Source organism: Dendrobates tinctorius, unplaced genomic scaffold (genome assembly GCF_039654945.1).
Source record: "Dendrobates tinctorius isolate UK_male_01 unplaced genomic scaffold, ASM3965494v1 ptg000046l, whole genome shotgun sequence".
Taxonomy (NCBI): Eukaryota; Metazoa; Chordata; class Amphibia; order Anura; family Dendrobatidae; genus Dendrobates; species Dendrobates tinctorius.
The window spans coordinates 19,303,871-19,317,615 of record NW_027361714.1 but is presented as its reverse complement, the minus strand read 5'-3'; the positions used below and the strand labels follow the sequence as shown (position 1 = coordinate 19,317,615).

Below are 13,745 nucleotides of genomic sequence, written 5' to 3'. Positions count from 1 at the left end.
TCAGACATCAGATAATTTTCTTAAGCAAATTTATGACCATTCTGTGAATTTGCAGTAATTCCAGCCTTCCAGTCTGGGTATTTTCACTGAATTGATGTATGTGCCCACTTATCTTTGTTGTTTTAGTGTAAATTACAATAAAATATATTTTTTTATGTTGAAGTACTAGTAAGGACTCTTGGTTCTCTTTTTTTGTATGAAAAAAATAAAAAATGTAGACATTCAATTGTACTGTTTTGCACATCCTTTTTTTATACCAGTTCAGTTTGACAATACTACATGTCAGCCCATCAGTTTACTGTTAATCTAAAATCAAATTCACCTGCACTGTATTCAATCAGGCAAATGGCTGATGACAGAGTGAATTTTAGGGAAAAAAATAAGAGGGCTGTGTGCCAGAATCCCTGTCTGTCATTAGTGCACTGACGAACCTTAGCAATTGATTAGCCACCGGGGACATCTCTACAGTATAAATAAAACTGAATATATGTATGTATCTGTGTGTGTGTATCACCAACCAATCACGAAGCATCTTTCATTTCACCAGAGCTGTTCAAAAGAAGCTGAGCTGTGATTGGTTGCTATGAGCAACAGTTTTCCTTGCAACCAATCACTAAGCATCTCTCATTTCACCAGAGCTGGCTAAAAGAAGCTGAGCTGTGATTGGTTGCTATGAGCAAGTTTTCCCACTTGACAACACCTCTGCAGTTACTGACATGTTGGGAGAAATCTAGCATCCAGGGACCATAAGCTCCCAGCCATTGTCTGCCCCCAGAAAGGAGCAGTGAGTACATGACAGAAATGAATCTCCCCTCCCGTGCCTATATACCCATCACACATCCTCCTTCTCATAGTCACATCTTCCCTCTTAAAGGGATCATTGGTATGGAAGTCAGAGCAAATCCATCCAGCGCTTTGGTTTTGACTCCAGGCCTCTCTTAAAGGGATCCCTGGTATGGAAGTTAGGACCGTTCCACTCAGCTCTGTGGTTCTGACCCCAGGGTCTCTTAAAGGGATCTCCGGTATTGGAGTCAGGGCAAATCCATCCAGCGATTTGGTTCCGACCCCAGGCCTCTCTTAAAGGGATTCCCGGTATGTAAGTCAGGGCAATTGCCTTCAAATGCTCTGGTACTGACCCTAGGCTCTCTTAAAGGGATCTCCTGTATGGAAGTTAGGGCAAATCCCTCATCGCTCTGATTCTGACCCCAGGGTTCTATTAAAGGGATCATTGGTATGCAAGTCAGGGCAAATCCACTCAGTGCTCTGGTTCTGATCCCAGGCTCTCTTAAAGGGATCCTCAGTATGGAAGTTAGGGCAAATCCACTCAGCACTCAGGTTTTGACCCAAGGCCCCTCTTAAAGGGATCCCCGGTAAGGAAGTGAGGGCAAATCCACTCTGCGCTTTGGTACTGACCCCAGGCCTCTCTTAAAGGGATCTCCAGTATGGAAGTTAGGGTAAATCTCTCAGCACTCTGACTCTCACCCCAGGCTTCTATTAAAGGGATCATTGGTATGGAAGTCAGGGCAAATCCCCTCATCGCTCTGGTTCTGATGCCAGGCCTCTCTTAAAGGGATCCCCGGTATGGAAGTTAGGACCGTTCCACTCAGTGCTCTGGTTCTGACCCCAGGCTGATGGGATGATGTGGGATATTAGGGGTAGTAGTCCGGTGGCTCTGGCTGACGGGATGATGTGCGATATTAGGGGGAGTAGTCCATTGGCTCTGGCTGATGGGATCATGTAGGATATTAGGGGTAGTAGTCTGGCATCTGTGATGGGATGATGTGGGATATTAATGGTAGTTATCCTGTGGCTCTTGCTGATGGGATGATGTGGGATATTAGTGGTAGTAGTCAGGCGGCTGTGACGGGATGATGTGGGATATTAGTGGTAGTAGTCCAGTGGCTCTGGCTGATGGGATGATGTGGGATATTAGGGGTAGTAGTTCCATGGCTCTTGCTGACGGGATGATGTGGGATATTAAGGGTAGTAGTCCGATAGCTCTAGCTGACGGGATGATGTGGGATATTATAGTGAATGTGGCTATACAGAGTGGGCGGGGCTCTACACTCATCTTTGTATATATAGATATAATCATTATAAATTGTTATAACTATCCATAGTTAGTTACTATGCCTGGGCAGCGCCGGGCTCTTCAGCTAGTTTATTAATAATTTGTTTTCATGGTTGGGTAGTACTCCCACCTACTCCTCTGTAGCACGTCTTACAAAGATGGAGCACATCAGTGCATGACAATGGGGGCACAGAAGCCGAATTTCAGAGTTACCATTGGAAACATATGAATTTATTTCTATCCAAGAGGTAGTTGGATTTGGGACTGCTCGTGTTATTTGCAACATTCTATAAAAATATATCCAAGGTCTATTGTGCTTTTATCCTTCCCCAGGGCACTAGTGTAAAAATTAAGGTTCTAGGGCACTAGTGTATAAAATTAAGGTTCTAATTCTGTAGTATTTGCAAAATGGTCAGAAGATTTAGCAGTGTATATTTTTGTTTAATCTCATTTTGATTATTATGTGCCTTATTCATATACTTTTCCCCACCTTATGTATAATATATTTACAATTTCTTCAATTAGCTTGATTGGGACTTATAAACTAGTCATGCTTAAGAATAAAAATTCAACCAGATTGCTCATAAGTCTTCTGTTCCTTTCATTCTGCAATGTTCTACAATGTGTTAGACACTTATCTGAAAATCTATGTTGGTCTCATTACAGTAATTACAAAAGAAAAAGTTGAACCAAAGGAGAAAATAGAAATGAAAGTCCAAATCAAAGGTTTGTTAGTAAAAGACGCTACTTGTTGAATGAATGACAGCAGCCATCTCCACGCGATTACAAAATCCAACATTTTCTAACTATTGAGGATAGATTGTTGAGTCTATATAGCCAGCACTCAAGCAATAATTTCATTTCACTACTTACGTAGATATAAATCAATAGGTGATATGATAGTAAATAATGTATCAGATTGTTATTGTTCCTTATCCTTGCTGCAACGTGATACAAATATTTGATATCATATTGTAACAATGATAAGGGACAACAACAATCTGATACATTAGAATTTAATATTAATAATTAATAATAAATGATTTAACATTATATATTTATATTAGAATTAATATCAGATATATACAGTATATTAATATCAATTATATTATAGTGATTGACTTTATTGTACTTTTTTGACATGTTTTGAATAATTACTGTAGCAAAAAAAAACCTTTCAGTGAATAAAACATGGAGAGACATCAATGTTTGCACGATAGAATATCAAACATTTAGAAATGGAAAAAATAAAGCACTTAGAATATGTATGAGCTCATAAAAAATCACTTTGCATACCTTACAAATAAAATTTGTATAAAATACTCCTGTACCGATATCGCACATCAGATCTGCTACTATAAATCAATGTTGGATATATTCTAAAGCTGTTGGAAGTTGGAATGTTGCCTCATTTTTTTTGAGCTGTCCATTTATAAATTTGTTTTGGAGAAAGTTGAGGCTTTGAAACCACGAATGTTGCTTCCTAACTTTCCCCTACCATTGCTCATATATCTATTTAATGTGCATTTCCATCCCCACTCTTATAACATGCACAAATACCTTGTCTGAGTGATCCTCCAAACTGAGATTCCAACTGTCAGCAAACTTATTGGATAATCACCACCTTTCATCTCATTATGGTGGATTGGATATTAGATATCTAGATATACTAGCTACCTTGCAACATTGAAACAAAATGCAAACCATAATATCTACCCCACAATGATATCAATAATAATGTCAGCTCAGTGTGCAAACTAAAAGCCCTCACCCAGCCCCAGATTATGAAAATTGAAGACGATACGGGTATTGAAAAATGGTGAATTTTTTTTTCTTACAAACTTTGGATTTTTTTCACCACTTAAATAAAAAAGAACCTAGACATGTTTGGTACCTGAGTACTTGTACTGCCATGGGGAATCATATAATCATATTGGCAAGTCAGTTTTAGCATTTAGTGAATATTGGTAAATAAAAAACCTAAAAAACAATTCTGTAATTGAACTTTTTTTTTGCAATTTCACCACACTTGGAATTTTTTCCTGTTTTCCATTAGAATATATGGTAAAATCAATGGTATAGTTGAAAAGTACAACTCATCCCGCATTAAAAAAACAAGCCCTCATATGGCCATATTGATGGTAAAATAAAAAAGTTGTACCAAAAAAAGAAAACAGAACCGCATAACTGCAAGGTGGTAAAGGGGTTAAAAATGGATCTGTGTCTCCGGTCTTTGACAAATTTTAGATTCTCATCAGGACCAATTTTCAGAAGTTTTTCGGATTAGACTCAGCCAATAAGGCTTAATGGAATCCGTATAAAACTTATAACACAGAGTTCTATCCGAGTCTCATTTCTTTATAACTGACACATTGTTTAGAGCGAATGACTAAAAAAAGTTCATGTAGTCTACCTGCATCAATGAAAAAAATAATGAGAAAAAAAACTAGCAAGCAACTAGGCTGGCAATTAAAAATCTCAAATGATAACTAGCTCTATCTATACGAGCACAATCAAAGCATTACAAACATCTTATGGGTGCAGCATTTTTGAAAAATGACACTTGATTCAGTTGATTATGAGTGCATTCAATTAGAATGGGAAATATAATGGAAGACCACATTCTTCTTTCTCTTCTGGATTTGGCTCTTCAAACTGCTGCAAAAGCATAAGTGATATTTGTCTAAAATTCCTGTGCCTCTAGAATGTCACTGACAGCTGCTATAAATTTATGAAGCCATTAAGGTTTCAGCTGAACCCCCCGTGATCTGCAACAGTGGTAAACTGTAATACATGGTTATTCTTGAGCCAGGATCAGAGATAGTTCAGAGTATGTTTCTCTGCATCAACATAACAAGATCTTTGCAATGTATTTGGGTAAGTTAAAATTATGCTTGATTAGAGCATTGTAAATTAGCAAGTAACTATTGTTTCATTTATCACGTCTAGTAAAAGCAAAAGCAGAAGAAAAAGCTGAAAAGAAGGCTCCAGCCAAAGGTAAAATTTGGATTAAAGGGATTGTCAACTTCTTAAACTAAATGTTCGGCCCCAATAAAATAATAAAACCTATACTCACCTCCCATACCGGCTCCATTCCAGCGGTGTCAGCATTCACGGTCCTAGGGCTGTGATGTGGTGGAATGACACGTGATGCCCGGTGCCCAATGAGCACTGGCATCACTGTCTCCACCTTTGGACAAACTGAACGTGAAGTGGAAGTCCAGGATCAGTTTCCTCTTCATGTTCAGTTTGTCCAAAGGCGGAGACAGTGACACCAGTGCTAATTGCGCGCCGGGCATTACGTGTCATTCCACTGCATCAAAGCCCCAGGGAGAGCGAGTGTCAACACCGGAGGAATGCCGCAGGCGTGGTAGGTGAGTATATGCGTTATTATTTTATAGGGGCCGGTGACTTAGTTTAAGAAGGGGATGTCCTAGTAATGTATAACCCCTTTAAGAGGTTATCAAGAAGGGATTTAGATAAAGAGGAAAAAATATATAAAACTATGCAGTGCCCTATTTTGCTAAAAATATACTTTCTACTGTGTTAAAATGCAGCTCATGGTCACTCTGCTGGAAAACCACAAGAGCAATGACAGCAATGTTTTTGGTTCCTATTTCTTATTAAATGGGTCAAAAGGTAGACTACAAAAATGGTGCAATGTCTTAAGGCCCTTTTACATTTAGCGATGCACCAGCGATCTGACCAGCGATACGACCCGGTCAGGATTGCAGGTGCATCGCTAAATGATCGCTAGTGAGCTTTCACACAGAAAGAGCTCACAGCGATGCAGCAGCGACGCAGTGCACAATACTCACCTTTCACACACAGCGATCCTGGCGTCCTCCTGCCAGCCTCCAGCGTTGCTCGTCTCACACAGCAGGAAGCCCAGCAGGAAGCAGACGACGAGAAATGGAGCCGCCCGATCTCACGCGATCAGCGACGGACAGCGGGGGAGCCAGTCGGAGGTAAGTATCACACATAGCGATATCGCTAGCAATATCACTATAGCGTCACAAAATCAGTGACGTTTTAGCGATATTGCTTGCGATATCGCTATGTGTAAAACCCCCTTTAAGCATAACATTTATTTGGAGAGATTTAAATACTTTAATTTGTATGGCCTTGTGTAAAGATGAGGAATCAGTGCATGATAAAAAAACATTTAACAGGGTATTCCCATCGCAAGTGATTACATGACATTGCTAAATTATGCCATCTTAATATGAATATCTGCTATGCAGGGAAACTGCAGCATATGAACAGAAGTGGTGCCATGCAGGAAAATATCTAGATGAGAATGAGTGCTAAACCTATATTGCATCCCCATTTTAGCTCAAGAAATAAGGAGTTCCCAGAGGTTATTCCCTTACATGTCGCACCAGTATACCATGACGTTGTCAGATGGGAGTACCCCTTTATACACAGCATACTAAGACTTACAGGGGAAGTGTTTATTATTAGATACTTTGCAAAAAGTGAGAGTGTAGAATCTGTAAGTAGTAGGGGGAAAGAGCAGAAGCAATGTCAGGAAATATGTTATTTATTAAAAGAGTGGATGATTGCAACTAGAGATGAGAGAAATATTTCAATGTTCCGTTCAGATTACGATCACTGAAATTGCAATATTCGCAGACATACAGAATTAGCAATCAAGATTTCTGGCTCTCACAGACCTGTAACTTCTTCTTTAAGAGTCTCCTCTTTCCTCCACTCATTACCTGTAGTAATGGCACCTGTTTAAACTTGTTATTAGTATAAAAAGACACCTGTGCACACCCTCAAACAGTCTGACTCCAAACTCCACTATGGTGAAGACCAAAGAGCTGTCAAAGGACACCAGAAACAAAATTGTAGCCCTGCACCAGGCTGGGAAGACTGAATCTGCAATAGCCAACCAGCTTGGAGTGAAGAAATCAACTGTGGGAGCAATAATTAGAAAATGGAAGACATACAAGACCACTGATAATCTCCCTCGATCTGGTGCTCCACGCAAAATCCCACCCCGTGGGGTCAGAATGATCACAAGAACGGTGAGCAAAAATCCCAGAACCACGCGGGGGGACCTAGTGAATGAACTGCAGAGAGCTGGGACCAATGTAACAAGGCCTACCATAAGTAACACACTACGCCACCATGGACTCAGATCCTGCAGTGCCAGACGTGTCCCACTGCTTAAGCCTGTACATGTCCGGGCCCGTCTGAAGTTTGCTAGAGAGCATTTGGATGATCCAGAGGAGTTTTGGGAGAATGTCCTATGGTCTGATGAAACCAAACTGGAACTGTTTGATAGAAACACAACTTGTCGTGTTTGGAGGAAAAAGAATACTGAGTTGCATCCATCAAACACCATACCTACTGTAAAGCATGGTGGTGGAAACATCATGCTTTGGGGCTGTTTCTCTGCAAAGGGGCCAGGACGACTGATCCGGGTACATGAAAGAATGAATGGGGCCATGTATCGTGAAATTTTGAGTGCAAACCTCCTTCCATCAGCAAGGGCATTGAAGATGAAACGTGGCTGGGTCTTTCAACATGACAATGATCCAAAGCACACCGCCAGGGCAACGAAGGAGTGGCTTCGTAAGAAGCATTTCAAGGTCCTGGAGTGGCCTAGCCAGTCTCCAGATCTCAACCCTATAAAAATCCTTTGGAGGGAGTTGAAAGTCCGTGTTGCCAAGCGAAAAGCCAAAAACATCACTGCTCTAGAGGAGATCTGCATGGAGGAATGGGCCAACATACCAACAACAGTGTGTGGCAACCTTGTGAAGACTTACAGAAAACGTTTGACCTCTGTCATTGCCAACAAAGGATATATCACAAAGTATTGAGATGAAATTTTGTTTCTGACCAAATACTTATTTTCCACCATAATATGCAAATAAAATGAAAAAAAACAGACAATGTGATTTTCTGGATTTTTTTTTCTCAGTTTGTCTCCCATAGTTGAGGTCTACCTATGATGTAAATTACAGACGCCTCTCATCTTTTTAAGTGGTGGAACTTGCACTATTGCTGACTGACTAAATACAGTCATATGTAAAAGTTTGGGCACCCCTATTAATGTTAACCTTTTTTCTTTATAACAATTTTGGTTTTTGCAACAGGTATTTCAGTTTCATATATCTAATAACTGATGGACTCAGTTATATTTCTGGATTCAAATGAGGTTTATTGTACTAACAGAAAATGTGCAATCTGCATTTAAACAAAATTTGACCGGTGCAAAAGTATGGGCACCCTTATCATTTTCTTGATTTGAACACTCCTAACTACTTTTTACTGACTTCCTGAAGCACTAAATTGGTTTTGTAACCTCATTGAGCTTTGAACTTCATAGCCAGGTGTATCAAATCATGAGAAAAGATATTTAAAGTGGCCACTTGCAAGTAGTTCTCCTATTTGATTCTCCTATGAAGAGTGGCATCATGGGCTCCTCAAAACAACTCTCAAATGATCTGAAAACAAAGATTATTCAACATAGCTTTTCAGGGGAAGGATACAAAAAGTTGTCTCAGAGATTTAACCAGTCAGTTTCCACTGTGAGGAACATAGTAAGGAAATGGAAGAACACAGGTACAGTTCTTGTTAAGCCCAGAAGTGGCAGGCCAAGAAAAATATCAGAAAGGCAGAGAAGAAGAATGGTGAGAACAGTCAAGGACAATCCACAGACCACCTCCAAAGACCTGCAGCATCATCTTGCTGCAGATGGTGTCACTGTGCATCGGTCAACAATACAGCGCATGCATAATGCCTTTTTGTATGACCAAACAACTCAATCTTTGTTTCATCAGTTCACAGGACCTTCTTCCAAAATGTAACTGGCTTGTCCAAATGTGCTTTTGCATACCTCAGGCGACTCTGTTTGTGGCGTGCTTGCAGAAATGGCTTCTTTCGCATCACTCTCCCATACAGCTTCTCCTTGTGCAAAGTGCGCTGTATTGTTGACCGATGCACAGTGACTGGTTAAATCTCTGAGACAAAATTTTTTGTATCCTTCCCCTGAAAAGCTATGTTGAATAATCTTTGTTTTCAGATCATTTGAGAGTTGTTTTGAGGAGCCCATGATGCCACTCTTCATAGGAGAATCAAATAGGAGAACTACTTGCAAGTGGCCACTTTAAATACCTTTTCTCATGATTTGATACACCTGGCTATGAAGTTCAAAGCTCAATGAGGTTACAAAACCAATTTAGTGCTTCAGGAAGTCAGTAAAAAGTAGTTAGGAGTGTTCAAATCAAGAAAATGATAAGGGTGCCCATACTTTTGCACCGGTCAAATTTTGTTTAAATGCAGATTGCACATTTTCTGTTAGTACAATAAACCTCATTTGAATCCAGAAATATAACTGAGTCCATCAGTTATTAGATATATGAAACTGAAATACCTGTTGCAAAAACCAAAATTGTTATAAAGAAAAAAGGTTAACATTAATAGGGGTGCCCAAACTTTTACATATGACTGTACTTTTTTGCCCCACTGTATTTGTCAAATATTTGCTGAACATAACCAAATGCCATTCAAGTCAATGGAGGCAAAAACAAACGCATGCACAATAGCTTCTAATGGCTCAAAAAGCTGCCAAAACACATCAAATTAGGGGGAGACATCAGGAAAGTGGCCTCAATTTTTACTAATTTTATAAAATTTTGCTTGTGTTTCCAATCATGAATACGAATGTGCCATACTCGTGCCGAATTTATGTTTGGTGATCATTTTCTGAACAAATTCGCTCATCATTACTTGCAACATACTTCCACAAAGTACGTGGAAAACTCATAGCAAGTAAATTTCTAAATATTGTAACGTTCCACCATGTGAGTGGACGGGGATTAATCTCTTGGCAGGTCTTTGAGGTAAACACTGGCACACTCAGGGTTAAAATTAAGCCATACAGTTTAATATTTAGACAGTTCCAGAAGCCATTACACTGTCCATTAAACCTTCAGCTTTAACACATGGTGCAGATACAGTCTCTCACTGAAAATACTTCTTACTGACCCCTGTCAGTATAACACACAGTTGTCAATACCGTTACTTGTTGGATCGCCCACACAGGTTCATGGATTCTTCTTGTCCTCGGAGATATCCAATAGATATCAGTTCACACACAGTCTCTTTCTGACCCCGGTCAGTACCACACAGTTTTCAAGACCGTTACCTGTTGGCCATGCAGGTTCCCAGATCCCTTTTACCGCAGATGCATCCTGTACACATTTCTCTCTGACCCCGGTCAGTATCACACGGTTTTCAAGACCATCAGCTCCTTTTGGATCGGAGTCACTGGCACGGCTTCCCCAGGTTATGCGACATCTGAGCCTGCAACATGGGAGCTCTGTCTGGGCTGACTGTCTCCAACACCCTCTCTCCCATGTACAACACACCTGCCTTAGATAGCCTGTAGCCACTCCCAGTTTCCTACCACATGGCTAGTCACATGATCATGACCTCATCACAGGTCCTGCAGATTCACAACCACACACATATCTTCAGACAAAACGGGGTGCAGTAAGCCCCCTCACCACGGTGTGTGGTACATGGGTAGCCAGACCCTCCCAACTCTCAAAGCTTCCTGTAGCCGGGACCCAAATGTGAACAACTACTTAAGAAAACACTCTGGGTTACATCACAGGGAGCTGCCATCCCTGTGACACATACCTTCCATTAACCACGCGACCACCCGTCACACCACAATATCTTTAGCAAACATATAACTATTCTGAGTTAATAAAAAGAAATGATATAACAGCAGCTTAGATGACCAAATGTTTTCTTCTTCTATTCATCTGTGTTTGTCTTTCCTGTGACTTAATCAACAGACATGTAGCAAATGTTAACTATCCAATTAAAGCTCCATGTACCAATCAGCTAACTTTAAAGAGGTTATCCAGGACTTTTAATATGTTTATGTATATGGCTAATAACGTACAGGCTGGTAATTATTAACTATGTGCCTGTTCTGCATGGGGGCGATCCCTGCCAGGTTATCCAGTGATTCTACTGCTTCACTTCACCTCTCTTCAGCAGAGCAGTTCTTCCTCTTCTGGTCTGTTCTGCCGATGAAGCGCCACTGTTGACGCCATGCTGATTGACAGCCAGCTCCCCACAGATAGACAGCATGAAGATGGCATTCAGTCATCGGGACATCACCAGAGATGCCCTGTCAACAGAGCAGAGGAGAAGAAAAGACCCTGTTCTGTCTGAATCACATAAGCAGAAGATGCAGAATCACTGGCAAGAGCAGTTGGTCTGTGTCGGAACAGGGAATAAGTCAATAACTACCTGCCTGTTAGATCTTAGCCCCATGTAGAAAGTAATAAAAGTTTCAAATAAACCCCTTTATCATTCCATTAGCATAGCACAAGCAATTGATAACATTGCATTAATATTTGGTTTATCTGGGTACAGAACAACAGAGCAGTGTTGCCAGGAGAATGGTATGTAAATTAAATCTGTAAAAAGGAGTTAACAAGGCTGAATATACAATTTACCTCAATTAAATTACAATAGTTCTCACTGCCCTTACTTTGGAAATCAATATCTATATAAAGAGCTGTCTCAAGAAGTGCCATTTGGTGACCAAATATTACATGGACACCCCAATTTTATTGCACCTACACTTTACAAGTGCTCGTTGCTCGAGTTGATTGGTTGCAACTAGAGATGAGTGAATTTGTTCGGATTCGGTAACAAGTACGATCGTCATTGAATATTGTTCTTGCAATATTCGTCGAACACAGCCGAATGTCTTTTGAGTCAATGGGAGTAGAAATTACTGAATATGATCAGAACTGATCATAAGACTACATTTGGCATGAATATTGTTCAAATACGGCTCGAATATGTCAAAATCCGATTCGTGGACAAAATCTAAGCAAATTTGCTTATCTTTAGTTAAAACCATTTTATCATAAGAACACTAAACTATATGTGCTTTAATTTTCTAATTAACTCTAATAAAATTTGATTTATAGAAACTCTAAAATAGAGGAATATAACATGATATAGAACTAAACTTGGATTTTGTAGAAACCTGATTAAAGCATATGATAAATTAAGTGCATGTATCATTTGTGTAGCTTTTAGCAGAGCAATGCAACAATGTGATAAATATTGGCACATTTAAGTATTTTTCACACCACATACTCTATTAATTATGCAGGAAACAGCTGTCTTGTTTATCTATGTCCTTGAGTTTTCCATAAAATGTACAAAGCCATAAGTTTATTTCATTGACTTATTAGGACATAAGTTAGGTCATCGGTTTCTACTGACTTTATTTATAAGGGGAAAAGAGAGATTGTTGTGCAATTGTGTTATTCACCATGTTCTGGATATATGTTCCATGGATAAGGTTTTCAAATTTAGGGCTATGAGGCTTTTGCTGGTATGTTTTATTGAATGCCATTTATTTATGGAAATTCAACATTTCAAGTAAGGCTATAATAATAAAATGGTGTTTAGTGCTCTAAATGTGCAAGAAATGGAAAACAAAATTCAATATTAAATGAAATATTTATTATTTTGGAGGATTTCCAACATACTAACTTACTTTCATATAAAAGAGCATGTAGAAATCATATCTAATATGCTCCTGGCATCTTTTATTTGTCGAGATGACTATGATTCTCCCCTCAATATTTTATTACTTTCGTTCTAAACTCAAGACCTACTTTTTTACTATATACTTTTACCTAAATGCTACTGACTACTACACTACAACATGCACGTTTTTGAATTGATCTGTTGGCCACAGAATACTGAAGGCAATCTCTTAAATTTTCTCCAGACACAATGTTTCCACACAATGAAAGAACAGCAATGCCTTGCTGACATACGGATGCCTTTTACTTTTCCTTCCTTTCCATTGGCCATATTCTTAATTAGATGATAGTAACTTTCCTGAAGTGACCCTCTGCCTTCAAACCTAAATGTGACTATTCATTTCCAACTAATGGTCCCTGTACCTGATACCCTCTATTCCACCGTCACTGCATCCATCTCTCAATTTGTTGGCCCGTTCTCTTGTTTTTTTTTAAGAAGGGGATCATTTCTTAAGACAAACTTCTATACAAGTGAATGAAAAGAGCAATACGGCAAACGATGGCACTCCGTTTTTTAAATAAAGGTTGATCTCTATGAGACAATTACGGTAAATCCTGACTAAGTAAATGTCCAATATGGGTCAACTTTTTCAAGAAAGGAACTATGGAAGAATGATGAGAAGGATTGTAGCTTAAGCGATAAAACACAGTAATAGAAGCCATTGTTCTAGAGTTCTGAAGATGCATAAAAGACTATTCAAAGTGTTCTAGGTAACCATGTCGACAGAGTGAGAGCAGGGCTATGTTACCAATTTTTTTTGTAGGATGTAATAGGTCCTAAATATTGAAGTTTGCATTTACACTCACAAGAACAGTTACATGCATATATCACACTTAGACACAAGCACACTTCTATGCACCAAAATGCTGTGCGCTTTTACTGTATATAAGGATACTTTCACACAGACAGGCTATAATAAAAAATACTGTAAAATCTTACATGATTTTATATATGCTCATATGTATGATTTTATAGACACTTGCATATGATTTTACATACAGACATGATTTTTAATACAGGTATAAGATTTCATATATGCATGAATTTATACAGCAAACATGACTTTATA

The 13,745-nt window shown here is 39.2% G+C and overlaps 1 protein-coding gene across 1 annotated transcript in view; it reads left to right on the top strand.

The window, feature by feature from the left end:
• TRDN (triadin) overlaps positions 1–13,745 on the top strand; it is a 477,806-nt gene that overhangs the window by 244,331 nt on the left and 219,730 nt on the right. Inside the window, exons 12-13 of the mRNA XM_073576110.1 lie at positions 2,738–2,797; positions 5,021–5,068. Coding sequence (XP_073432211.1) covers positions 2,738–2,797; positions 5,021–5,068 — 108 coding nt within the window. The remainder of the gene's footprint in view (positions 1–2,737; positions 2,798–5,020; positions 5,069–13,745) is intronic.